Raw genomic sequence first — 27,026 nt, forward strand, 5'->3', positions numbered from 1 at the left:
CAATATCTGCAAACTCGCCTCTTTCTATTCTAAGACACGTCCTCTACCGCGAGTAAATAACCGCGCCTCCTGCCTCAGTTTCCCCCAAAGCAGAGCCGGAGACCGTACTTTACCTTCCTCAGCCAAAGGAAAGTTTGGCTCTTCCGTCCTCGAAGCTCCGCCTGCTCGATGCTCTGATTGACAGCCAGGCTGACCAATCGGCGCACGGAGGATGCACGCGGTGGGGCAGTCCGTGGACACGCATGCGTCTGTGCTTGCTGCGGCGATGGGCGTCTTCCGCGTTTGGCGTTGTGTGTCTGGCACCTGGCGGCCCCGGCTGGCGGCTGGCGCACGGCCGAGAGATGCAGGCTTCGGCACCGAGGCCCGGTGATTATAACTCAACACTTCCGTGTAGGAGGGAGGCTAGGACAAGGGGAGGGCAGGTCGGGCACTCAGATCAGGTCATGGGTTCTAATCCCAGCCGCGTTGTGTGACCCGACACGAGATGGTTGGCGCTCCGAGCGTCTGATGCCCCTTCTGTAGTCTTGGGGGCCTGTGGACCACAACTGTCAGCCGAGCCGGGGGTTCTGAGGGTTGTGTACGAAAAGGCTGCACTGGGCAGCGTGGGCGTTGGAGGTACCGGCTTCTGTCGTTTTTCTCAGGGGTCGGCCTCAACCTCAAGGTTCCAGCAAGTGCAAGGACGCAGTGGAGGACCAGCCCTTCCCCGGGCTTCTGCGAACAGAGAACCTCGGCCCGGAGGAGCTGGCTGAGGTGCTGAGGGCAGCTGTGGTGGATCAGCAAGGTGAGGGAGCCTCCGACCCCCTGGAGTCGGACCCCTGTAGCCGTCACATTCCCTCCGCCAGGCATAGGAAACCTTCACACCGCCTCGCATTCTAAGACCCTCGGGAGCAGAAGTTAGTTTCCTGGGGTCTGTAAGCAGCATGCTGTGTGCCTTTAGGAATGACAACTTTGCTGAACTTCAGTGCATTGTAGCAATGAGGAGGCTACACAGTACTGGGATAAATATGGCTGGCTCCTGCCTTGAGAGAGCAAGCGTTCTGATGTGAGGAATAGTGAATCTCTGCTGTTTCTGGGAGTGGTGACCACACCTGTAATCCCAGAACTTGGGAGACAGAGGCAAGGAGGATCAAGAGTTCAAGACCAGACTTACCTATAGTTGAGTTTGAGGCCGGCCTGTTTGAGCTGGTCTCAGACCAAACAGTCAAGGACTGTAGGAGGGGCACACATTATAGGGAGGTGTGTGATAAGGGACCCAATATGAATGAAAGCTCAGGGCAGCAGGTGCAAAGGCCCTGGGTGCGGGGAGCAGGAAGTTCAGTTTGGAGTGGGCTTGGGAGCTTATAACCAGAGGCTGCATGCACACAGGCTGCCCTGCTTTTGCTGACATCTACCGAATATTTCAGGACCTCTGGTGACACTGAACAAGCCACAGGGTCTGCCTGTGACAGGTATGGGCAGGGACAAGGAGGGAAAGGCTGGTGGGGAGGAGTTCGTTGGATGGTGCTCTGGCAACTTGTTTTCTCCCTCTTACTTCTCAGGGAGACCTGGGGAGCTGACCTTGCTTTCTGTGCTGCCACAGCTGAGCCAGGCCCTGGGGCTCAAACACCGGGAGCTCCAGGTTGTGCGAGCACCTGGAAAGTAAGTGAGGAGTGTGGTGGGCCTTTATTTTACACCCACTGTATATAAGAGTCCTATTCAGGTGCCTGGCATGTGTAGTAACTCTTAGGGCATTTGTCTGAGTTCTCTGGGGGCCAGAAAAAAGGTCTTGGGATTTGTTTATTTCCCCCCCCCCCTTTTTTTTTTTTTTTTTTTTTTTTTTGAGACAGGGTTTCTCTGTAGCTTTGGAGGCTGCCCTGGAACTAGCTCTTGTAGACCAAGTTGGTCTCGAACTCACAGAGATGCGCCTGCCTCTGCCTCCCAAGTGCTGGGATTAAAGGCGTGCACCACCACTGCCTGGCCAGGATTTGTTTCTTAGGTCTGGACTGTAGTCCTGGTGTTCATTTGGGGAGGTGGGAAGGTGGTCTCTCTCTCTATCTATCTATCTATCTATATATATATATATATATATAGTGCATTGGTGTTTTACCTGCATGTGTGTCTGTGTGAGGGTCTCAGATCCCCTGGAACTGGAGCTACAGTTGTGAGCTGCCATGTGGGTGCTGAACCCAGGTACTCTGGAAGAGCAGCTAGTGCTCTTAACCACTGATTCATTTCTCCAGCCCCTTGGTGGGAGGGTCTCCTTTAAAAAAGACCAAAGATTTGTTTTTAAATGTGTGTTTAGCCTGCATGTATGTCCGTGCACCACACATGCCTTGTGCCCCCGGAGGCCAGCCTGCATGTGTGTCTGTGTACCACAGTGCATGCCCGGTGCCCCAGAGGCCAGAAGAGGGCATCAGCTCTCTTGGAAGTGGAATTACAGTTGGGACCCACTATGTGGGTGCCGAGTGCTAGTCCTCTGCAGGAGCAGCCAATCTGGCCCTCATTTTTTCCAACCAAGAGGCTTTATGTGACTTGTCCTCTTCTTTCAGGGAGGCCTCTGGGCTTGTGCTCCTCTCCAGCTGCCCCCAGACAGCAAGCCGCTTGCAGAAGTTCTTCGTTCACTCAAGGAGAACACAGAGACCCACAGCCACCTACTGGTGAGAGATGCGGGGTGACTCCCAGGGCCAAGGAAGGTCCCAGCTGGCTGCTCTGAGACTTCCTTTCTCTTTCTCAGTGGCATCACTGATGGCATCCCTGAGCCTTCTGAGGGGACTATCCACGTGGCCCTGAAGCTGGAACGCATGGATGGCATTGATCTTGTGAGTCAGAAGCCACTAGGAGTCCTTTCAGGTTTTGCCTTACAGAGGAGTCTGCACTATGTGCATGGGGTGGCTATTCCCCTGTCCTCTAACAGGCAAGTTGCTGCTGCCTGTTCTGAGGCCCTGTCCTAAGTCAGCCGGCAGCAGGGGTGGCTCAATTGGGCTCCTACGTGTGTGCTAAGTCATTCTTGACTGGTATCCTAGGCCATCCCCGTGACATCCCCATCTCGAAAGGACATCCTAGAAGGTGTCAAGAGGACCCTCAGCCATTTCCATGTGATGGCCACAGGCTGTGGCTGTGCTCTGGTCCAGCTGCAGCCACTGACAGGTAGGGCTGAACAGTACTCTGCAGGGGAAATGAAGCCTATGAGGAAGATGTTGTTTTGCAACATCCAAAGAGCATCTGGTGGCCGGGCGGTGGTGGGGCATGCCTTTAATCCCAGCACTGGGGAGGCAGAGGCAGGCACCTCTCTCTGAGTTCGAGACCAGCCTGGTCTACAAGAGCTAGTTCCAGGACAGCCTCCAAAGCCACAGAGAAACCCCGCCTGAAAAAACAAAAAACAAAACAAAAAAAAAAGAGCATCTGGGGACTCTGAGAGTGGGCTCAGCAGGAGGCAGAGTTTTAGGTGCACACCCACAGTTTAGCACCCAACCCACATACTTATTCCCAGGAGCTTCAGTTCTGTTGGGTTCAATGCCCCCAGGCTGGGAAGGTTGCCAGCTGTCATTGTCCTGATCTGCTCATGGCCCTCTGTGGAGGCAGAGGTCACCTCATAGATGCACAGGCTCTGGGAATGGGGACAGTCCTTGATGATCAAGAAGAGCAACTGCCTCCCCCCCATCTTTCAGTGTTCCCCAGTCAGCTTCAGGTGCACATGGCTCTACAGCTCTGCCCAGTGCTTGGGGACCACACCTATGCTCCTCGAGTGGGCACCGTTCTGGGCCAGCGCTTTCTGTGGCCAGCCAAGACCACCAAGCTCCAGAGACAGGTAGGTCTTCAGGCCCACATGCCTGCTCTGTATTTAGGGAATTGGGGGAACAGGCTTGGCCTCTGGGGCCACCCTTGCCTCTGTGGTGCTGTGACTTCCTCAGGCTTCCTTCTGTCTGTTAGCTCAAGGAGTGGGGAGCTGACCTCTGACAGGCCCTGAAGTCCATTGTTTCTTCTTGGATTAAGTCTGGCAAATGGGCATACAGTAGGAGTGGACCTGACTCTAGGTAGCCACTTGGAGAAAAGGGCTATTGCTTCCTGGCCATAAGGGGAGACTGGATGTTTTTGTGAATCGGGGCTTTGAGGGCTAGGTCTGTGTTTTCCTCACATCCCATTGGTGAGTGGCTTAATCACATGGCTTCACTAAACACAAAAGGAGCTGAAACGTAACTTAGCTCTGTGTGGAGAGAAATCCCTGCCTGCCTGTTGAGAAAATGATGGCAGTTGCAGACCAGAGAGGTCCATCAGAGCCAGGGGCTCCTCTGGCTGGAACTCAGGTGGGCTGCTGTCTTTCCCACTCCAGGTGCTGGACGAAGCTCTCCTCAGACGCCTCCGCCTGCGTCCTTCCCAGGTGGCCCAGATGCCCTTGCACCTGCACTTGCACCGCCTCCTCCTCCCAGGCACCAGATCCAGGGACCCCCCTAGTGAACTTGTGGCACCCCTACCCTCGTACTTCTCTCGGACCCTGCAGTGCCTGCGGCTCTCTCACCGATAGACAGTGCTTAACCCCCAATTGGAAAATAGAAAGAAGGGCCGTGACCCAGCTCAAGGACAGTGGGCTTGGTGCTGAGTACGGTCAAGGTCTTTGACTCCTTAGTCCTACCAACCTAAGATAAATCCCAGTTAAACCACTCACTTACTGTGTGGCGTTGGGCAGGTGACCGCTCTCTGGACTTAAAATAATAAAAGTCCTACCTCACAAGTCTGCTTTTGAGGATCTGCTGAGAAAGCAAGTGTTCACCAGGGACTGTGCTCTCTGCTCAAGTGAACAGTGGCCAGGTCTGGAGGTGGCATCTGCTGTACTCCTGGTCACGAGGAGGTTTGTTTGCTTTTGAGGCTGGGCCTCTTGGTATATCCCTGGCTGGACTGGAATTCAGAGATGCACCTGCCTCTGCCTCCCAAGTACTGGGAGGACAGACACACACCACTGTGCAGGCATGAGCTCTTCTGACTTTGGGAGACACAGGTCATTGGATTTCAACACCGCACTCTCCTCTCCACCCTGCCCCACTCAGGAAGCATTCACACGCTACAGCTAGATACCGCTTTTGGAGGACCAGCAGCTGAGGCTCTACAGGTAGGAAATGCCACACTTGACCTGTTTCTTGGGTTTTGCAGTTTGAGGTGTCTTGACCGACCCCTCACTGAGGGACATACTCTCCGGAGAAAGGCTGAGGTTTAGGGAAAGCCCGTCTCTTGTCATAATGTTCTGTGACCATCAGAAGCTCTTCTGCCAGCCCAGCTTGTCTTTGGGAAGGGGCACTCCTGATGGCTGACTTTCCGCCTGCTGTGGTCTCAGGCAAGCCATGTCTCAGTGTCATCATCTGTATAGTGAAGGCTCTTTCCCCACCCATCCGTCTCCCTGCAGAGAAAGCCAATGTCTGTCGCTGGGTGGGGACTGTGGCCCTTGCTGATGGAGGCCCTGCTGGTCAACTCTTTTATGAGCCTAGCCGCACATTATTCAAGCCAAGTCCAGAGAACTTTAATTGCTTTTTTTAATTTGATGCTGGATCCAGGATGGGGCAGTAGAGATCAGAGCAGGGGTTTCTCTAGCCTCCTATCCCCCATGGTTCTCAGTGTCCGGCATGTCAGAATAAGGGTCAAGGGTTTGGGGAGGCTCAGCCTCTTCTTGGGGTATGCCTCAGCCCTGGCTTTGTCGCAGAGTATGGCCTTGAACTTGCCTTTGGCCGTGACTTTCCTGTGGGTGCTAGGAAGAGGTCCAACTTCAAAGGGCAGAGGCCTCGAGGCACTTCCAAAGTGGGGGCCTCGAAGGTGCAGGGGAATAGCAGCCTCGGTGCAAGGAGGGGAGGGAAAGAGATATGATCAGGCCTCTGTCTTGGAACAGGGTTCTGGAGAAGACAAGCCCTTCCCTGGGGCGCTGTATGGTCCGAGCGCTGCCCTCTGTTCGTGCCCTTCAGCCCCGATCCCACTGCTCAGCACTACCCGCCAGGGTGTGAGGCACAGCTCGAGGCCCACCTTTCCTGGCTTCAGCATGCTGGGTGCCAGCTTGAGATCAGGGTGAGGTGGGAAGGACATCAGAACCTTGGCAGTAGGTAGAGTCATCAAGGCCTTGCCTGTGGTTGACAGAGCCTTAGAGCCCACCAGTTGGCCATTCGGTAGTCTGAGGACCCGGCCCTGGGGTCGGAGCACATGGGAAGAAGGCAGCCAGGCCTTGGAATGGAGACTAGGGAGGTAGGACGGGGCTGTGGGAGAAGGGAAGCTGTGAGGATCTGGGTGAGGCCCCAGCCTGACCAATTGTTCCACAGTACATGTGTAAAGGTGGGGGATACAAGGTAAGGGCAGATGGAGCCCCTCCCAGCTCCTCCTCCAGAGGCAGTGGGAAGAACACAGGGTTGGGAGACCAACAGACCTGGGTCTGCATCCCAGCTCTGCCCCTTCTGAGCTGTGCAACCTCGGGCAACGTCCTTAAACTTGCTGCTACCTCGGCTGGAAAATGGGGACAATAGCACCTACCTCACTAGGGCGTTATGAGGGCTGAGGGGGCTGGTTAGGAATGGGGAAGGGCATGGTGGCAGCACCTTTCTCCAGAGAAAGGTGAGGGCAAAGGCTGGCTAGAGCAGCAGCATGGGTCTGGACTCTGGGCGCGCACTCTAGGACCGAGCCTTTGGTCTAACTGCCTGGCAGGGTGACTACTTTGTAATACTCATTTGGTTATGTATTTAAAGATATTTGGTTCATACTTGCTATCACTGGTGGCCTTTTGGCAGGAGGGCAAGCCCAGATGCTTGGGGAGGGCTTGGAGAGCAGGCAGAAATGGCCTTGGGAACACTGCGGGGTTTGGGGGACATGGTACTACCCCAGGCCTCAGGCTGTTTCAGACACATTAACCTGTTGAAGGTGGGGCCCACCCTGGTGTTGTGGGACTCCCATTTCTGCAGGGTGATGCAGACCAGGGCTGTGGCACTTTTTGCCTTGCCTTTCTTCCCCTTTCCGGGGACTGAGGTGGTGGCCGCAGAGTCTGGCTTCTCAGTGTGTCCCAGGCTCCTGGCCCCAGCATCTTTCCTAGAAGCTGACCTGTGGATAGGGGGTCCTGAGTCCTTGCCTTCCCCACAGCCTTGCTGGGCCAGCAGATGAGGGAGTGATGAGCGGACCGCTGTCCGCCGATGACAAGCTGCTATGGGCTTCTTGATGGTAGAGCCCTCCACCATGAGCCGGATCCCCACGTACTGGGGCACCTCCACAGCAGGCTGTGGGCAGGAGAGAAGACAAGGCCATCTCAGACACTAGTGAGAGATGACAGTGACGCCATCTAGTGACTAGTGACACACGGCAGAGATGGATGGAATCAGTTTCTGGGATATATGGTCAAAAGGCACTTCTGAGAAACAGGAAGCTCCCTCTATTATCAAGGGGTCCAGAGGATCTAGAGTCCCAGAGCCCTAGGGATCAGGAAACCAGAGAAGTAGAGAGTCTTAGCCATGCAGACAAAGCACTCAATCCTGCTTCACACTAAAGCGACCTCTGGCCTGTGTTGGGATGCAAGTGTTTTCATGCCATGGGCAGCAAAAGATGGATACAATTGAGCCTATTTTCTTTGTAACTTACACTGTCTGTAGTATTCTGTTATTAGCAACAGAAAAGGGACAGCTACACAAAGTAATACATTTTGGAGGCAAACAGTATTGAGATAGCTTATAAGGTACTTGCTGAGTTCAAGCCCCAGGACCCATGGGATGGGAGGAGAGAACCAACTCCCATAAGTTGCCCTCTGACTCCCACATGTGTGCTGTGGCATGTGTGACCACACACATGTACAAACTCAAACACAATAAATAATGTAAAGAAAAATGAAAAAAGCTACAAAGGGGAGGATGTGGCTCTGGTGGCAGCCACCTTAGTCTAAGGTCAAATTCGGCATTGGGAACTAGAGATTCCTGGTTGTGCCTTGTGACAGTCACATGAGGTACCTAGCATCACATGAGTGTTTTTTGCCAAAAATCTCAACCCTGAACCCCATCAGCTTGTTAGCCTATCTTCTAGTTTACAGGGCATTCAGAGAACAGACCGATCTGAACAACACAAGGAGAAAAACAGATAAAACAGTGTGGGGCGGTGGTGCAGGCTGGCCTGCCTGGCCTGCAAAGGACCAGGGTGCCAGGGATACAGCAGTGGCACTGTCCTAGATAAAGGAGATCAGAGACAGACAAAGCCACCATTGTAACCACCTTGTTGTACACTGACCCTCAAACTCAAAACCAAATCAGCAATGAAAGATACCTGGGGGACAAAGGACATTTGAAAAGTGCGTATGCCCAGCCCTATTCAATTTTGTTTGTTCTGAGACAAACATTCAGAGAACAGACCGAGCTGAACAACATAAGGAGACAAACAGATAAAGACAGATTGTGGAACAGACAGTGCTGTAGGCCCAGGTTGGCTTCAAGCTCACATACAGCCAAGGATAACTTTGAACTCCTGATCCTCCAACCTCAGCCCCCTAAGTGTTGGGATTACAGGCACGTGTTGCCATGTCCATACAAATTTCGCTTTTTTTTTTTTTTTTTTTTTTTGGGAGACAGGGTGTCTCTGTAGCTCTGGAGGCTGTCCTGAAACTAGCTCTTGTAGACCATGCTAGTCTCGAATTCACAGAGATGCGCCTGCCTCTGCCTCCCGAGTGCTGGGATTAAAGGTGTGCACCACCAACGCCCGGCAATTTTGCTCTATTTTAAACTGCAAATTACTTCCTCTTCCCCATTTCCTCTCCTCTCTTCCAAGACTACATTGTTTGTGACAGGACCTTATTATAAACCCTGTAACCAGGTGGTGGTGAACCTGTGACAGTCCTCTTGCTTCTGTTGCCCAGGGATTACCGGTGTATGCACACCTGCATGCATCTCCTCCTTTACATTTTTTAGGCTGGAGGTGTAGCTCAGTAGAACTGCACATGCTAAAAACGCAGGCCTGGATTCCACCCTGGACACCTAGTGATGGCATCCCTAACAAAGACGGAACCCTTTGCCAGCACATTATTCTAAGGTGATCAGGACCTGTAGGAAACATGAGGCCACCCAGGTCAGGTGATCAGTGTTTTCCCTTCCTGTAGCAAACCTAGACCTTGGTGAATCTTAGCTCAAAGATCTTAAAAACTGTCCTCAGAATTCAGAAACCCTTAAAAACATACGTTTAAAGGTTTGTTTGTTTGTTTGTATGATGTTTTTAAGTAGGGTCTCACTGTGAAGCCCAGGCTAGCCTGGAACTCACTGTGTAACCCAAGCTTCCCTTGAACTAAAAGTGATCCCCTGTCTCAGCCTTCCAAATACTGGGAGGTGGAAGGTGGAGCCCCATGTCCAGCTGTGGTGGCTAATCTCAGTTGTCAACTAGACTGGACTGAGAAAACCTAGGATTTCTATAGGGCATGCCCCTGGTGTGCTCCTAAGGGTGTTTCTAGAGAGAATTAGACCACGAGGGCAAGGTAATGTTTTTTGGCTGAATAAAAAACAATTCTAGGTCGGGCAATGGTGGTGCACACCTTTAGTCCCAGCACTCGGGAGGCAGAGGCAGTCAAAGGTGAGTTCAAGGCCAGCCTGGTCTACAGAGCAAGTTCCAGAACAGGATCCAAAGCTATACAGAAAAACCCTATCTCAACAAAACCCACAAAAACAAAAACAAAAACCCCCATGCAATTCTATACTTATTATAAATAAGCAAGATCAAATCTGTTTTTGGAAGAAGATGAGTAACATAATAATCGTTATAACAATGATAGACACTAATAATTAACTCTTGATAGGCAGGCCTTGAGGTTCATGGCCTCATATCCTCTGTGTCCTCCAGCTTGGTACTTTAGCAAACCCTTGTGTGAAGATCAAACCACCCATTCTCACAGCACACAAAGGAGGAGCCAGGTACAGTCTTACTTTACAGATGAGAGAATAAGGTTACTACCTAGAGGCTTGGAATTACCATGGAAACTGAGCAGGTCCCAGGGCCTCTGAAAATACTACCTATGACTACAAACTCATGGCATTAATGGCTCTCAAAGGACAGTATCTTCCACAGATGAGGAGACAGGCCAGTGGGACGTGTCTGTGTTAAGATGCCCCGTGTGTAGAGTCAGTCTTGAACTCTGTCTCACAGCAGACCCCAGCCAGGGCTTTGCTGTAGGGTTGCCTGTGGGAGGTGCTGGGACATCTCACCTGCTTATAGATGAGCTCAAAGGCTCCCGTGTCACAGGTACGGTCCAGTCGCCGGTCAATGACCACACGGAGGGTATCTGCTTGCACACCAGCACACAGGCGGGCAGTTACAGCTGTGGAAGGTGCCATGGTGGGGCTGGCATTGATCTCAATCAACCAGGGCCGGAAGTCTTCCCCAAACACAAAGTCGGCCCCATAGAGCTCAAAGCTGGCCTTTCGGCACTGCACAGTGTCTTGGGAGGTCTGCAGGGCATGGATCACAGCAGCCTTCATGCCGGGTACAATGACACTAGACCAGGCATTTGGGGCACCCATTTCCTGCAGGTGGGCCTGAAACCTCTGGCTGGACCACATGTTGTCCGAGGGCAGCATCCGGTGCCGGTGACAGGAGGTCTCCAGGTATCTCTGGATGGAATTGTTACATAGGTGCACAGAGCTAGAGTGGATCAGAGACACAGGCTCAGCCCTGGAGCCCAACCTCAGGGCTGCAGGCAGAACCCTGTGGTCAGCCGTCTAGGGGATCTCAACTGAGAGGGGCCCCTGCTGGAAGATCAACAGGACAGAAGCACAGAAGCTGCACCCCTCCACCCCACCCCCACTCCCTGCCCCACTCCCTATTCACCCACGGCCAGGGCTAGTCATTTCTCAGAATGCTCCAGTGTTGCCTGCAGGCCACAGTAAGTATCAAGTGCTTTGGGCCTAGTTTCAGTTCACCATTCCTATGTGTGGCAGGGGGACGATGACCCTGGATGGTCAAATCCCAGCTTCACCGATGATCAACTATGAGATCTCAGGCAAGTCATTTAACCTTTGCCCCTCTCATCTCTTTTTAAAATGGCAATAACTCACTTCATTGTGAGCCATTGAGAAGTGGCTGTGGTATAACCAAGCAGGAACAACTTATCACATGTGAAGTACTTGATGATAAGCAGCTACAGTGTATTGCTGCTCCAGTCTTCAGATGTGGAAACGGAGGCTGGTCTTTTTCTATGAAATGGTCTCATGTTGCCCAGGTTAGATAAAACTTGGCATGTAGCTGAGGGTGACAGTGAACTGATTGTCCTGCCTCTACCTTCTAAGCACTGGGATCACGGGCCTCCAATACCGTACCTGGCTTGATTTTGGCTCCTGCCTTAGCCAAGTTCTAGGATTACAGTTAGGAGCTACCACACCTGGCTTGTTTTGTCTTGAGTGGGGGGTCTCATTATATAGCCCAGAATGACCTCAAAATCCTTCAGACTCAGCCTCCCAAGTGCTGGGATTACAGATGGGACCACTGGGCTCTAACTGAAACTGAGGCTTAAGTCTCTTTTCATGTCTCTAGAGGAACACAATCTGGATGCTGCAGAGATAGAATTTGAACCCAGGTCTCCTCAAGGTTTCCTCTCATCCCAAGAGCAAACTGCAAGTTGCCTTTCCCCTCTCAAGTTTCTCTTAATCTGCCATTACCCAGATCTACATTTTCTTCCTAACACATATCACCTTCTAGCATGTTAGCCATGATTACTCAAGCTCATTGCTAGGATGTAAGCCCTTGATTAGCAGGAGTTCTTGTTTTGCTCATTTCGGTATCCCAAGGGCACCCTCTTGGCAAGCTCCTTCAGGGCAGAGGATGAGTGGCGGCGAAAAGCCTGCCTTCCCTGCCCGCAGAGCCCACTGTTCTGTTTGTCTGCTGACCTCCTCACTAGCCTGGGCAGTCAAGGGAGGTGGAGGGAAAGCTCACTTGTCCAGGTTCTTCAGGGAGAAGGGCTGTGTGGAGAAGCGGATGTAGCTGTCTCGATAGAACCACACAGTGAGCGGGTTCCAGTCAGTCACCAGGAACCACTGTCTCAGGTCAAACTTGGTGCCAAAGATGAGCAGGGGCCGCTCAATGTACTTCTGCACAATCCACTTGCCATCCTTCATCATCATAGGGTTGCAGTCGACCAGTTTCAGCATCTCCTCCAGGTGGTCCATGCACACGATACCTGAGGGGGGCGGGGGGACCTAAGCAGTCAGGGACCAAAAGGCTTGGAGAAGTGCCAGAGGACCGACCACAGGAACCCCATCTTAAGCACTCGTCCCCACGAGTCCAGCTGGACCTTAAGGCTGCCCCCAACCCAATCAGAACCGTTTTCCCTCTAGCAAAGCCAAGACTTCCGTTATGGCTATAAACAGGTAGAACTTTAACCAAGAGGTGGGAGGCTGGAGAGATGGCCCAACATTAAGAGCATTTGCTGTTCTTGCAGAGGACCCCACAACTCATGGCACAATTCCAGTTCCAGGGGACCTGACACCCTCTTCTGGCCTCCATGGGAAGGCAGGCACACACACACAGTGCATCCACGCACAAGCAGGCAAAACAACACACATAATATTAATAAACATTAGGAAAAAAATAAGGGCAAGATGGCTCAGTGGGTAGAGACACTCGTCACCAAGTTTAGTGCTTAGAGCCTACATGGGAAAGCAGAGAGCAGACACCTTGTAAGTTGCCCTCTGACCATTCTTGTGCACGCTGACCATGAACATACATTACTTTCCTCCAACAATTAAGAGACTAGGAGTCTGAAAGGCACACCGAATCTTCCCCCTTTGCCCAGGATGATGTCAGCTGCTGTGCCCAGATCCTATGCATAGCTTTCCAGCTACACGACTGTCTGTGCCTTGTTTTCCTAGGCTCCAAAGGAGCGCGGGGAGGCTGTGGGATGAAGCTGGTACTGTGGTCAGGCTGTGGTGAGGCTGAGCAAATGCCACCTCAATCTGTTACAATAAACTCTGGCTACAGGTTCTCATGTCCAACGATATGTGTTTACTTTCCTTCTTTTTGTTTTTCTCATTTCCCTTCTCTCTTCTTTCCTCTTTCTCCCTCCCCACTTCTCCCTCTCCTTCCCTCCCCTCTCCCTCCCTCCCTCCACATCCCCCCCACCCCAGGGTCTCACTGTGTAGCTCTGACTGGCCTGGAACTCACAGAGATCTGTCTGCCTCTGCCTCCCAAGTGCTGGGATTAAAGGTGTGTGCCACCAACACCCGGCATTCTGTCTATTTATTGGGAGGCCTTTTGTAGTCTTTAAAGGCCAGGCTGATGCTGGACCCTCATGTGTACACAGTGGATTCATTGAAGTGACTCAGTGAAGTGAGGCCCAGAAACATTCTTCTGGGTAGTGAGGGGCAAAGCAGCACCGCGTGAGTGGTAGGTGACTGCTGCATTTAGCTTTTACCTGACTGGTGGACCTGGCACTAGCTCTGGCACTCAACAGAGTGGTGAGCTGGCTGTTGAAGGTCACACAGCATATTAGTAACAGCTGAGACCTAAACCTGGCAGTGGGGCAGTCTGAACTATTAACCTCCTTGGCTCCAGGTGGTAGATAAAGGTACTGAAACTGGAAGAAGAAATTGCTCTCCCACCTCGGCCACGGGACTTGGCTCCTGGCTTCACAATCCAGATGTTTCGATCCCCCTCCATGTCGATCTGGGGTACCACGGCCCGAAGCTGCTGTAGGATGTCTTCACAGCGCTGGACCTGGACCTCTAGGTGTTTCAGTTCTGCCCCTTCACTGTGTGGAGACAGTGGGACTTGGGGAGGGTGGGGCCTGGGCCAGATGAAAGGATAGGACAATCGGAGACACAGGCTCCCACCTCCAACCTGCTCTGGCCATGCCTGCCCCTGAGACACCTAGATAGGTCTCCTTGCTTCCCATCACCAACAGCCTCTAACCTATCCAGACTACAGCCCTCCCCAGTCCCATACTCTACCTTCTGACACCTTCTTTCCTAGAATCCTGAGGATGGGGCATTCACTAAGCCAGGCACTCTGGCAGACCCCCCCCCCCCCAGCCCCGTTCCTCTCAGCAGCCGTCTAGGGAAGTATTACTCAGCCAGTTTTAGGGAAATTAAAATTGAAGCTGGGAGAGTTAGTGGACCTGGCCAAGGTTGCATACCAGGTGAAAGTGACTGAGCCAGGGTCCACAAGCCAGACTGCTTTACCCAAAGGTGCCTTCCAAGTCCACCCTGCCTCATCTGGACCTAACTCTGGTTGACAGTCGTACTTTCTCAGTCTAAGGCTTGTCTCTCCCATTGCATACCCTCCCATGCCACAAATCCATTTATAAAGCTACTGTCTGCCCTCTCCCTTGGCCTTACTGATGTGTGGTACAGAGGGTTGAACCCAGCACCAGCTAGGCTGAGTATACACTCTCTTCTGAGCTACAAGTTGAGCCTGCTGTCTTCTGCGCATTTTGCTCTCTGCTGTGTCTCACTCTCTAACATAACCCCTACCACCTAGTAGGTACTTCCCAAGTCTGTTGACTGAGTGGTTGGCTGTGTGCATGCTTGGGTAGGAGTTGGCCTAGACAGATGGGTTCATGGGAAAGGGGGACCCTGTTCCCTACAGGATGGACGATATCCTCAACTATAATCATATGCTGTCCCAGATGGCTGCTTCATTTACTCCTGGACAACAAAGACTCCCCTGGATGCTGGCCTCACTTTAACAGCTGGACCTACCATAGACAGCTTTGTTTTTTGTGAGCAGCATCAAGAACAAGAGTGGCCAGACAGGGGGGCTCAAAGGTCTCCAAAGACAGTCCCACTGGCTCCTAACTAGCTTTCCTGTGGTCTGTGTCAGTATCTGCCTAGTAAATCTGGGGTGAGGCGCAGGGAAATGTCACCTGGGATTGGCAAGGGTACAGGGAATTTGAAAATGTCTATTCAGTATGACTTTTATAAAACCTGTTTTGATGAAAGTTAACCTTAATAAAAGTAAGGCTGATGAGGCATGGTCTTGTTTTTTATTTTTATTCTTTTAAATTATATGTATGTGTGTGTGCGTGCATGTGTGTGTGTCTGTACATATGTGTGTGCCTGTGTGTGCAGGTACTTGAGGACTACAGAAGCTCTAAGTCCCTTAAAGCTGGAGTTACAGGCAGTTGTGAGCTGCCTGACATGGGTGCTGGAAACCAAATCAGAACCTCTGAAACAGTATTCTTAACCACTGAGCCCTTACATGGGCTTGTTTTGTTTTTCTTTTCTGTTTGTTTTGTTTTGTTTTTGTTTTTCAACTCAGGGTTTCTTTGTGTATCCCTGGCTGTCCTGGAACTCACTTAGTAAACCAAGCTAGTCTTGAACTCACAGAGATCCTCCTGTCTCTGCCTCCCAAGTGTTGTTTTGTTTTTTCAAGACAGTATTTCTCTGTATAGTCCTGACTGTCCTGCAACTTGCTCTGTAGACCAGGCTAGCTCAGATCTCAGAGATCTGCCTGCCCCTGCCTCCTGAGTTACTGGGATTAAAGGCAGTAGCTACCACCACCTAGTTTTTTTCTTTTTTTTTTTAAATTTATTTTTAATTACTCATATTTACATATCCATCCCCCCTCCATTCTCTTATCCTCCCCTTCTCCCATGTTCCCTACCCACCCCACCCCCACTACCTAGTTTTACATGAGCTTGTTTAAAAACAGTGGAGAAAGTCATAAAGCAGTGATAAAGTGAGCCACTCATCACTTATATACATGTGGAGATTGTTTTTTATGTGTGTGTATATGGGGGGGTCGTTTGTTTGAGATAAGGTCTTGCTATTCTCCTAAACTGGCCTTAATTTATAGTGTGATCCTCCTGCCTCAGCCTCCTGAATACCATACCTGCCCATGTCTGTTTTCTAAAGGGTTTATGTGATTCTTACTTTTGGTGGGTTCTCAACAGCCTCCACATTGAAAATAAAAAAGGATCTTTCTAGCCAGGTAGTTGTGGTATACACCATTAATCCCAGCACTTAGGAGGCAGAGGCAGGTGAATCTCTGAGTTCAAGGCCAGCCTGGTCTTCAGAGCAAGTTCCAGGACAGGACAGCCAGGGCTACACAGAGAAAACCCTGTCTCAAACAAACAAACAACAAAAGGATCCTTGATAATTCTCGGTTTAAGAAGACTGAGCCTAGCCAGGCAGTTGTGGTCCACACCTTTAATCCCAGCACTTGGGAGGCAGAGGCAGGTGGATTTCTGAGTTCAAGGCCAGCCTGGTCTACAAATCAAGTTCCAGGACAGCCAGAGCTACACAGAGAAACCCTGTCACAAAAGAACAAACAAACACAGAAAGAAAAGAAAAGAAAAGAAAAGAAAAAAGAAAAGAAAGCTACCTTGGGGCTAGGGTATAGCTCACATGGTAAAGCCCTTGCTTAGCATTTCTGGGATCCTGAGTTCTAGCCCATTACTATAAAAATGGTAAGTGCTGTGCCCTGCAGTGCTTTGGCTCTGGAGCCTGACATAATGTTGGACACACTGATGGTGCTCACCAAGTGCTTGACATATTCTCCTGCTGCCATGCCAGGTTCTGCACCTCCTGCCCAAAGCAAGCTCCCAAAACACCACCTCTGTTCTCTCCCTCCTCAACTCTCTTGCTCACACTAAAAGGTTCTGAATTCTATATCAAGAAAACCTGTTAAATTCACTATGTTTAACTCAGTATTAATAGTGATGCCTATTTCCTTTCTATGGGAATTAGCATCCTGTGTCTCACAGTGACAATTGGCCTCTAGAATGAAATTTAAATGCCTTAGATTCCTGTTTTGAGTGGACACCTCACTGGGCAGTGGTGGCACATGCCTTAAATCTCAGCACTTGGGAGGCAGAGGCAGGCAGATCTCTGTGAGTTTGAGACCAGCCTGATCTACAAGAGCTAGTTCCAGGACAGGTTCCAAAGCTACAGAGAAACCCTGTCTTGAAAAACTAAAAAGAAAAAAAGAAAAAGAAAAAGAAGGAAAGAAGTCCACAAGAGTGGACACCTCAAACCTGTGGCGACCCCACAATAAGAATTATCCTGTGGCATACCATTCTGCAAAGTGGATGCTATTTTCAAATCTATTTTGCATTTAAGAAAAAGTTGTTCAGAAAGCTCAGTGACGTTCCCAGGGCCACAGAGTTTAGGAAATGGGAAGAAATGACTGGAATTTAAATCTACTGACAACCCAAGCTACCACCTTGGTCCCATGCTATGCTAAGGTGGAAAATCAGTGGACTGGACTCTCTCATGGAGCCAGTGGGAGCCTCTGAGGGTTCCTGAGCAGGAGTATCCAGGATAAAAGAAGATGGGGGGGCTGGGCTGTGCTAGATGGAGAGGGTCTGACTACAACCCCTGCCCATATGCCCATGGCCCAGCCCTGCACTTACTGGACTATTTGGTAGTAGCGCTGCAGGAAGGTGGACCAACCCTCAGGGCTGAAGTACAGTGGGGCATCCGGGTCCTTGTCTATGTCCTTGTGGGCCATGCTGCTAAGATGCTCCTCACATGCACTCAGAGCCTCGTCCACAAACTCTGAGGACACAGTCCCTGCTTTTCTTTCCTGTTTCTTGGACAGTGTGCTTTCTGTAGGGATGGAAGGGACCTGTAAATACCCCATTTTGAAGCAGGTAATGTTACACATGCCATTGTCCTTTGCTGACCTGAAACCTATCACTTACCTGAGACCTCGTGCTAAAGACACCTGAGACCCAGCATGAACTCGATCCCCAGCCACCCTCAGACATGCCACTCATTCACCTGAAACTGCTCTAAATCCACTTGCAACCCTAGCGTTTCATCCCTGGCCATCACTGTCCCTGTACTCCTTATTTAACTAAGCTTCCGGCCTAAATGTCCCAAAGGTCTCTAGAGCATGCCTACCCTAGCACCCACCAGCTCTTACCCCTGGGCCTCTGACACAACTTGACCCTACAATGTACCTGAAACCTGACCCATACTTGAGCTCGGTTCACAGAAGTATTAAGTGCAGGGTCTCTGGTCATAGAGGGTCCCCTGTGGCCCAGATCCTGGCACATAACAGTCTTTTTGGTACCTGATCCACATAGGTCAAATGACAGCAATCAAAGGTGTGTGTGTGTAGGGGTCCCTCTGGAAGGGCCAGGGACTTTTCTCCTTCCAGTAAAGCTGCCCATTCCCTCCCAGAGTCCCTTAGCCATGGAGCCCCAGTCTTGCAGAGTGGGGAGGGAAGCACTATGTTGGACTGGCACGCAGAGGGTTTCTATGTCCCCTCCCTTCCCAGATGTTCCTTATGTGCAGGCACGGGGCTTCTTGGGGACATCTGTACATAGCTATATGTTGCTGTGCATCTTCCCAGGGAATTTAAAGTTGTTATCACAGGCAGGGATGGGCCATGTGGTCTCAGCCACATGGTCTTGCTAACGTGGTCAGTCAGGCCTATTCAAGGGCGGGACAATGAACAGATTGACAGGTAGACAGGTGCAGGGGAGATGCAAGGGGAGATTTTTAGGGTGACAGGTGGTAAAAAGCAGAGGGCAGACAGGTGGATGGGAAGACATGAAAATGGATTGTGCAAGGGCGGGAAGGGAGGGCGTGGGCAGATGGATATGACATGGGAAGGGTGGCAGTGGTAGGTGATTGAAGTGATTGGCGAGAGGTGGCCAGGTGGGAGGATGGTGGGGATGAACGGATGGCGGCTGGGTAGATGGGTGGATGGCTGGGTGAACAGGAGTGAACATATATTCACAGAGAGGAAGCTGGGCGGAAAGCTTGGCGGCAAAGGCTGCAGCCTGGTTCTATGAACAGGCGCCTGATGGTGGGATGGAGGTAACCTCAGCACTCACCTGGGACTGCTTCCTCTTTTGCCTTGATGGAGGTGTAGTATGACTTCCTTTCCGACTTCACCACCATCTTGAGAACGTTGCGGGCAGCTGTCAGCCAGAAGTCCTCTGCTCCCAGGCAGGGATACCCTGCTCAGCCCCCAGGCTCCAGGCCTCTCCTGGCTCTGGAACCTCACCATGGCTTGTCCCATTTTGGGTCCAGAACCTCATTTACCTGTCTTACTCTAGCACCTGGCTACAACCCCGGCTATAGAACATCAGACCCACAGACAGACTTGCAAAGACTGTTTCCAGATAGTGGCCTGTACCTGTCTACTTTCCCTCCCTCCCTCCCTCCCTCCTTCCCTCCTCCTCCCTCCCTCCCTCCCTCCTCCCTCCCTCCCTCCCTCCTCCCTCCCCTCCCTCCCTCCCTCCCTTCCTCCCTCCTCTTCTCTCCCTCTCTTCTTCCCTCCCTTCCTCCCTCCCTCTCTCCCTCCCTCCCTCCCTCCCTCTCTCCTTCCCTTCCTTCCTTCCTTCCTTCTTTCCTTCCTTCCTTCCCTTTCTTCCTTCCTGTTTTTCCTTCTCTTTCTTTTTCTTTGTCTTTTTTCTTTTTTTGACAGGTTCTTGCAGTTTCAAGATGACTGGCTTGGAACCCACTTCATAGACAAGGGTGGTCTCACATTGTGGCCATCCTGCCTCTGCTTCCCCAGTGTGGGGATTACAGGTATGATGCCCCACCCATGGTCCTCCTTGTCCATTTTGACACTTACTCTAATCTGAGAGTCACACCGTGCCCTAAATTCCATTGCAGGTTTAGAACATAATTTAAAAGCTGCTATCTTCTCCAGATCCAAATTCTGAACTCAGAACTCATATTGGAACGGGAACCTATTTTGTCTTAGAGACCCACAGCCTTGTATGGAACCTGGTCCAGCCTGCAACTTATCTAGATTCCAAATGGAATCAACCTACCGACCTCTGGAACCTGCTGCTCTAGAATTCAAGCCTGGCTTGAACTGGGCCAAGCTAGGAAGATCAGGAATGGAAGACCCATTAGTGGGAGGACAGGGCTGGGGTTCCAGGGGGAAGTCTACTGAGTAGGTGAGGGCAAGAGGGGAGGCCTGTTGTTTTCCACTGTGGGGAAGACAGCATGAGGGGACCAGGCATGGGGATGGAGACCCCTTACCTATGAAGGCTTTCTTGTCATCCTCTGCTCCCAGGCGATAGCATCGTGGGAAGAAGGAGTCAGCGTCAGCCTCGTCAAACCATGGAAGATTCCGGAGGTTGAGACACAGGCCCACCTACGGAGGCAGCTGCTGGAGAGGCTGGCTAGGACCCAGAGAGGGTCAAGGGGCTCCCTCACATGCAGCATGTATGTTCAGACACGCAGGAAAACCCTGCCTGGACCTCCAGCCCACTTGTTAGGCCTGATTTGATATCCATCTCCAGGTTTGCCCAGCCCTCCACCCACCACTTCCCACCCATAAGGGCTTATTCCACCCAGGAAGCCTTTATAGCTCACACCACAGTGTGAATGATGACATAGTACAGTGGTTCTCAACCTTCCTAATGATAGCAACCTTTATTTCGTTGCTACTTCCTAACTAATTTTGCTACTGTTACGAATCGTAATAGGAATATCTGATATGCAGGATTATCTGGATAGGTGACCCCAAAGGGGTTGTGCCCCACAGGTTGAGAACCACTGGCATAGTAGAGATGCTGATAAACCTTTTATCCTTTACACAACCTTAGACAACAGGTATGCTGGGTACTCTCATCTAAAGATGAGGAAGCAGAGGCTTGGAGAAGAGGTGGAGCCACTTGCTAAGAAACCCAGTAGACAGACATGCTCTGTTCAGGCAAGGGCCCCTTTGTTCATGATCATTGATTTGATGTTTACAGACTTCATGGGAACTGAGCCCAAAATTACCATGTCAACATATGTCAGCTATAGTTTTGGGATTAGATATGAACCTAAGAACATCTTGTGTTCTCTGTAGGTTCTTTAACTGACAAGTACAGCAGGAAGCAGGGCTGCCAGTCCAAAGACTGGGGCTGGATCCTACCACCACCCCTCCCCCCCCCCCCCCGCCCCGGGATGCCTACCTTTGTAGTGAAGGAGCCTGCACGGGCATAATGGTTTATCATCTGATCCTTGGCGAGGAATCGACAATCCAGTACATCTCGCCGAGTGGTCCAGATGAGGTAGGGGGTCTCATTCCGAACCATGCGGGACTGGAGGAAAGGGGAGGAGATGGAGACAGGGAGGCCAACGGGGATAGCTTCTCCTTGCCCTGCTGCACAGAGGGGAGGGATTGTTCAAGGTGCCCTCTGGACTCGCCCATCTCTGAATAAGGCATGGGAAGACATTTGCTCTAGAGGGTATGCTGGGTGAGCAAACAGCAGGTAGAGTTTCCAGCCTCCACTTGGCAGTGACTAAGCTGCACACCACACCTTGCTCTGTGACCATCAGTGATTGTCCCAGAGAAAAGACAGTGACTCCCATCAATGAGCACACAACATGGACAGAGGCTCTCCATGGACACAACCTTTTCATTCTCCCTACAGCTCTGGGACACAGGATAATTATTGGCCAGCAACACTATAATAGGCTCTAATCTTTATTTTTAGAGACAGACTCCTGCTATGTAGTCCACACACACCTCAAACTCACTAAGTAGTCCAGGCTACCTTCTAACTCATGGTCTCCTTGCTTCAGCCTCCCAAGCACTGGATTGCAGAAGTATACCACTCTGTGGGGGCCGGGAGGGGGGGGCTTGAAATTGCTACCTCTGAATATTGGGTCAGGCATGGTGGCCACATCCAGCACTCGGGAGGCAGAGGCTGGTGGGTCTCTGAGTTTGAAGCCAACCTGTTCAAGATAGGGAGTTCCAGGACAGTCAGTGCTACACAGAGGATCCCCTTCTCGGGGAGGGGGAGTGTAAGACAGAGAAAAGCTTCATGCTGACAATTTCGTGTTGTTTTTTGGTGAGTTAAAGTCTCTGTGGCCACGCTTGTAGGTGTCTGTCACTCTGTTTTTCTCATCTGAGGAATGCACTAACCCTACCTTAGAGGGCTTGAGTGAGAACTGAATGAACTCGCACAGAAAACACTTAGAACGAGGGGCAAAATGAGTGTGCTGGTGCTTGCCTGTTTTTTTTTGTTTTGTTTTGTTTTGTTTTGTTTTGTTTGTTGTTTATTTTTTGGTTTTTCTAGTCAGGGCTTCTCTGTGTAGCCATGGCTATCCTGGAACTCTCTCTGTAGTCCAGGCTGGCCTCGAAATCCCAGAGATCCATCTGCCTCTGCTTCCTGAGTACTGGGATTAAAGGAGTGTGCCATCACTGCCTGGCATAGTGTTTGCCTGTAACTCTAGCACTCAGGAGGCTGAGGAACTTGAGTTCAAGGTCAGCCAGAACTCAGATGCATAGTGTAGCCTTGGCTGTCCTGGAGCACACTCTGTAGACCAGACTGACCTTGAACTCAGAGATACATCTGCCTCTGCCTCATGAGTGTTGGGATTAAGGGTGAGTGCCACTGCCTGGCTGGAAGGAGAATCTGAAGGAGCGATTATTTAGATCAGGTTGGTCTGGGGGCACTGTATTCATAGCACTAACTGAGGTGGAAGACCCAGATCCGAATGGGTGGTGCTACCCCGTGGGCTTGGGTCCTGGACTGCATGCAAGGAGAGGAGGAGAGCTGAGTGGAGAGCAGAGCTCACATTCGTTTCTCTGCTCGACCGTGGAGGTGATGTGACTAGCTGTTTGAAGGTCTTCACCTTGACTTCTCTGCTAGGACTGGCTGTAATCTGGAACTAGGAGTTAAACTTTCTATGCCAAGTAGCTTTCTGTCAGGGTATTTTATTATAGAAACAGAAATGAAGTAATTGAAGGCAGCCAGATGGACTCAGCACACATGGTGCCAAGACCCAAGACCTGAGCCGATCCCCAGAACACATGGTGGAATGAAGAGTATCAAGCTCAGAAAGTTGTCCTCTGACCTTCGCATATGTATGTGGCATGTGCAGGCCCATAACCACATACATACATGTCATGCACAGAGAAAAATGGGATGGGGGTTAAAATAAAGAAAGGGAAATGGCAATTTCATATAGTTCACGGGTGGGGTCAAGCTCTGAGCTCACTTCTCTCTTCACCACCCGTGCCCTCCACACCAGCACATCAGCTTCTCTCAAGTTTTGGTGTGCATGTTGCTGTGTGTGCGCACATGTGGAGACCAGAGTACAATCTTGGGTCCCATCAGGAGCCATCCATCTTGTTTTTTTGTTTTTTTTTAAAGATGTATTTGTTTTTATTCCATGCATATGGGTATTTTGCCTGTAAGTATGTCTGTGTACCAAATTCATGCAGTACCCAAAGAGGCCAGGAGAGGGTGTCAGACCCCTTGGAACTGGAGTTACAGACTGTTAAGACCCATCATGTGGGTGCTGGGAATTAAACGTCTGGAAGAGCAGCCAGTACTATTTTTGTTTTGTTTTGTTTTGTATTTTGAGACAGGGTTTCTCTGTGTAGCTTTGGAGCCTATCCTGACACTCGCTCTGGAGACCTGGCTGGCCTTGAACTCACAGAGATCTGCTGCCTCTGCCTCTCAAGTGCTGGGATTAAAGGCATTCACCACCATTGTCAAGCTGATACACCTGGATTCTGAGATTTGAACCCAGGCCCTCACTCACTTTATTGAAGGACAAATCACCTTTGCTCGTCTCTTGACACCTTTGTTTACCAAGTGCAAAGGAAAGAGCTAGGCGAAGCATTCTGTACTTGGCAGGGAGAGCCACCAGAGACAGCATGAGTAGAGGGTGTGGTCACCTTATCAACCCTACCAAGTCCCTCAGCACTCTTCAGATCTAGTCAATCTTTACAGAGGCATCTGGTTTCCCAGACTGGAAGTTGGGGTTCAGAGAAGGAAGGACATTCAACTGAGCAGAAGCCTCCTGCCAGCCCCCTGCTTTGTACTGACCCCCAGAGTCCTCACCATCAGAGAATGTACCCCATCCAGGTCATCGAATTCCAGAAAACCATCGAAGTCCAACAGCTGTGGCTCCCGAAACTCATCATTCTCATCTTCATCCTCTGTGAACGTGGAGGATGAATCCAGGGGACTGTGCCTGTGCCCCACAGCCCCTTAAGGTCTTAACCCTGGACCAGTGGGAAGCAACAGAAAAGGACTCATCGGGAAGGACATCTTGTGCACAAGGAGGGACCTACTCACCATCATCTGTGGCATCACTATCACCCATCATTGAACTGTCTAGATCCTTCTGGGGCATGGGCAGGATGGTGCCTTGGGGTTGGACCATCTTCTTTTCTACCCAGCCCCTCTGTCGCAATAGACACCGGATCACTGGGTATCGGCCATGGATCATAAAAATCTTCTTCTGCTGTAAGGTGAGAGGCAGGGGCTTGCTTCAGCATCAGACAGATAGAAGGCAATAGTGAACCAGACAGGGGCTCTGTCTTCGGGGGAGTTTTATATCCCAGGAGGAGGCAGCTTATAAACAAGGAGAAAATCAACACAAATAGCTGCTAGTTACTATGTCCCTGTTATGTGGTAAGCACTCACATGCACCACTGAGAACAATTTGCATTTTAATTACATACTGAAGGCACATAGGGGCTAAACAGTTTCTCCAATATTACACGGTAGTTAAGAGACAGAGCAAGGGTTTCTTCCTTTCTGTTTGGTGCCCAGGGCTTTGTAGATGCTAAGCATACATTCTATCACTGGCATTCCCAGTCTCAAGAGTAATATATGGTCCTGGCAAACTGGGAAGGAGCCATGAATGCAGAGCTGAACAAGCAGAGTAGGGTAGCATGTGCAAAGGTCCAGAGCCTATAGAGAAGTCAGAAGGAACTGAGACATCAGGCAGAGTGAAGTCTGAAAAATGAGAACTCCCGAGAAGTCACTGAGTGTGACTGGACTGTGGAGAGCCCCATGGACCTTAAACTTTCTCACCTTACATTTTATAATGAGAGGAATGAGTCAAGAGGGTAAGGAACTAAAGGCGGCTGGCTCTGTAAGTTTGCATGCAGCTGCCTGGAGAACCAGTGGTGGAGGGGCAGGCAGAGGCGGATCCTTAGGTGGATGCCACGGTCTAAACAACTGCAATAGTTAGAATGAGGGTGGTAACGTGGAAACCGGGAAGGAGGTGCTAGCTTGAGACTCATTTTGGAGGTGCGGGTGAGTTTGCTGATGGATGGAACTGGAAGAATGGATTTCTGGTTTCTGAAATAAATGATGGGGGAAACTGGATACCGGGGAGGAAGACAGATTTGGGCGATTGAACAGGAATAAAGTTTGGGATGTAAGTGTGAGATGCTGGTGAGATCTTTGGCTGTTGACATCCAACAGAGGGCTGGATCTCTAGGGTTGAGGCGCAGGGAAAAGGTAGTGCAGGGCACGGTGCATGAAGAGGGACCCAAGGAATCACAAACATCTGGGGACTATTCAGAGGCAGAGGCCAGGGAGTATAAGCCAGGGAAACTAGGAGTGTGGAGCCAGACAGCCAGCTAGCCAGCCATTCAGCCCAGGGTGGAGTGTGGAACTCCTTTGTGATACACAGTGCCCCAGCAGAATGAAGGCAGTTAAGGGCTGCAGAATGTGACTCCTTACTGGATTCCAGGGCACTAGATGGGAGTAATTTCTAATGAGAATGGGATAGAAGGGCTGGGAATCAGAGCCCAGTGAGCTGAAGAATGCATCCCTAGGTAGAGACTGTTCTGCCAAGACTATGGGCCCGAAGAGAATGGGGGGGGGGCACTTACAGATGCGGGTGTGTATGTGTATAAGGTCTTTGACATTTATGGGTTTATTTTTTAAGGATATGAGAAACTAGTAAATGTAGTCACCACCGACCTTGATGGCTCTCTCTACGTGGATTTTGGCGTTTCTGAGTCGGCCCACGTGATGAGGTCCCTTGGAGAATCCTCGCCAAAGGACAAGGGAATCTGTAGAGAGAAGCAGGGCAGTAACACAGAAAGTGGGGGCTTGGTTCAGGGACTTCTCTGAATCCGGGTGCCCGCACTTCCGTGCCCCTACCCTGTATCCGGACGCCCAATCTCCAGAGCTCTTCAGATTCCCCATTCCTTCCACCCTCCCCAGCGCTCCCGGCAGCTGCCAGGCTGGCCGCCCTCGCTGCGCCTCACCATCAGGCGGTGGCGGGACATCAGGCAAGGATTCAGCCAGGATCGGGGGGAGCAGGGAGCAGACGGGGCAGGGGGGAGCAGTGTCCTGGGCACCCAGCTCGAACTCGAGGGCGCTGCTTAGGTGGCTCAGAGGCAATGAGTTGTAATCCCCATGACTGCCACCGCAGGGCGCCCCCTCGGGCCTGGAGGAGGCGGGCCCGAGCCATTGCTGCCTCCCTGACAGACCAAACTCGGAGCTGCATGCCCAGGGCCACTGGGAAGGGGAATTAGTGTGGAGCTCGGGTGGCTGCGGCCTCCGATGCCAGCTGCACTTTGAGCCGCCCTCCTGGCAGTACCAGGCGGCTGCAGGCTCCGGGCTCAGGAAAAATGCTGCGCTGAGGCCCTGCATGCGCCTCTCGCCAGGATCGCTCCTAGCACTCCAGTGCTTGTCTCCGCCCAGGAGCCCGGCCGGGCCCCGCCCTCTGTTTCCCGTCTCCCAGGAGACCGTCGCCCAGGCGCAATCAGACTCAGGAGAGCTGCTGTGGGAAATGGAGTTAGGACTTCTTCGTGGTGGTTTTGGCTCTGGGCCTCACTTGCCACACATCCTTGATGAGCCAGGCAATGAGGATGGAAGAACCGAGCCCTGGGATGACCATTACAATTCATTTTTTGTGCCTTGTGTGGCCTACACACTAAGGCCCTGGGATAAGGGCTGTCAAGTCCCTGAGCTCATGGAGTTTACAGTGTGTGGAAAACCAAAAATTAGCAAAAGAAACAAAAAGGTGCTGGTTTAAGGGTAGGGAAAAGGCAGTGAGCTGAAACTGGGAAGGGACTTCCTGAAGGTAAGGCAGTTAGGGATGTCCTCTCAGGTGACCACTTAAGCTAAAGGTGTACATGCAAAGGAGCCAGGAACCACGGGAAGAGATGAAATCACTTTCTAGCAGTGGGAAGTCTCGGCAACTGTGCTGTTGAAGCTGGGAACCAGGGGGTGGGGGGATGAGGGGGTAGGGGGTGGGAATGATGACAACATCAGTCCCGTGGGGCCTGGGAGGATTTGGCTGGAGGTCTTTGGGAGTAAGAAAGCCAAGGCTGCGTATGGGGTGACAATAAAAGGTTCAGAGCACACACTGCCTCTTCCAAGAACTTGAAAAAGTACAATCATTTTTTAT

General features: G+C 51.3%; 2 protein-coding genes across 10 annotated transcripts; one reads left to right on the forward strand and one right to left on the reverse strand.

Annotated features, from left to right (window-relative positions):
- Positions 1 to 211: 211 nt before the first annotated feature.
- Positions 212 to 14,918, forward strand: Rpusd3 (RNA pseudouridine synthase D3). Of its 2 annotated transcripts, none has more exons than XM_035448810.1 (10): positions 212 to 366; positions 642 to 781; positions 1,404 to 1,448; positions 1,539 to 1,638; positions 2,529 to 2,636; positions 2,714 to 2,798; positions 3,003 to 3,126; positions 3,648 to 3,787; positions 4,310 to 5,083; positions 13,077 to 14,918. In XM_035448810.1, exons 1-9 carry the CDS (start codon positions 212 to 214, stop codon positions 4,499 to 4,501), a joined length of 1,089 nt encoding a protein of 362 aa, XP_035304701.1. In that variant the 3' UTR covers positions 4,502 to 5,083; positions 13,077 to 14,918. The 2 variants fall into 2 exon arrangements, with proteins under 2 accessions (XP_035304701.1, XP_027284883.2); XM_027429082.2 differs by having other exon boundaries at positions 13,504 to 14,918.
- On the reverse strand, positions 5,484 to 26,562 carry Ttll3 (tubulin tyrosine ligase like 3). 8 transcript variants are annotated; one of them, XM_027429074.2, is made up of 13 exons: positions 25,879 to 26,562; positions 25,589 to 25,680; positions 23,945 to 24,110; positions 23,708 to 23,805; positions 20,822 to 20,950; positions 19,899 to 20,013; positions 18,737 to 18,841; positions 17,303 to 17,498; positions 13,551 to 13,735; positions 11,887 to 12,130; positions 10,164 to 10,599; positions 6,944 to 7,214; positions 5,484 to 6,209 (listed from the first exon to the last, which is right to left on the reverse strand). In XM_027429074.2, the coding sequence occupies exons 1-13, from the start codon at positions 26,264 to 26,266 to the stop codon at positions 5,830 to 5,832; spliced, it is 2,805 nt and encodes a 934-aa protein (XP_027284875.1). In that variant the 5' UTR covers positions 26,267 to 26,562; the 3' UTR covers positions 5,484 to 5,829. The 8 variants fall into 8 exon arrangements, 7 of the variants coding, with proteins under 7 accessions (XP_027284875.1, XP_027284874.1, XP_027284876.1 ...); XM_027429073.2 differs by having other exon boundaries at positions 23,945 to 24,113; positions 25,879 to 26,561; XM_027429075.2 differs by having other exon boundaries at positions 13,551 to 13,699; positions 23,945 to 24,113; positions 25,879 to 26,266.
- Between the last annotated feature and the right edge of the window lie 464 nt (positions 26,563 to 27,026).

Source organism: Cricetulus griseus, chromosome 8, assembly GCF_003668045.3.
Source record: "Cricetulus griseus strain 17A/GY chromosome 8, alternate assembly CriGri-PICRH-1.0, whole genome shotgun sequence".
Lineage (NCBI taxonomy): Eukaryota > Metazoa > Chordata > Mammalia > Rodentia > Cricetidae > Cricetulus > Cricetulus griseus.

Bases quoted from the DNA above. Each gene is read 5' to 3' on its own strand.
- Ttll3 (XM_027429073.2), bottom strand. From the start codon at position 26,266: ATGCAGGGCCTCAGCGCAGCATTTTTCCTGAGCCCGGAGCCTGCAGCC. The intron at 12,131-13,550 runs GTGGGAGAGCAA...CGCCCCCCTCAG, and splicing joins AGCCAAGTCCCGTGGCCGAG to GTATCGTGTGCATGGACCAC. The intron at 7,215-10,163 runs GTGAGATGTCCC...TCCTGCCCACAG, and splicing joins TTGAGCTCATCTATAAGCAG to CCTGCTGTGGAGGTGCCCCA.
- Rpusd3 (XM_035448810.1), top strand. From the start codon at position 212: ATGCACGCGGTGGGGCAGTCCGTGGACACGCATGCGTCTGTGCTTGCT. The intron at 782-1,403 runs GTGAGGGAGCCT...CGAATATTTCAG, and splicing joins AGCTGTGGTGGATCAGCAAG to GACCTCTGGTGACACTGAAC. The intron at 1,449-1,538 runs GTATGGGCAGGG...CTTACTTCTCAG, and splicing joins ACAGGGTCTGCCTGTGACAG to GGAGACCTGGGGAGCTGACC.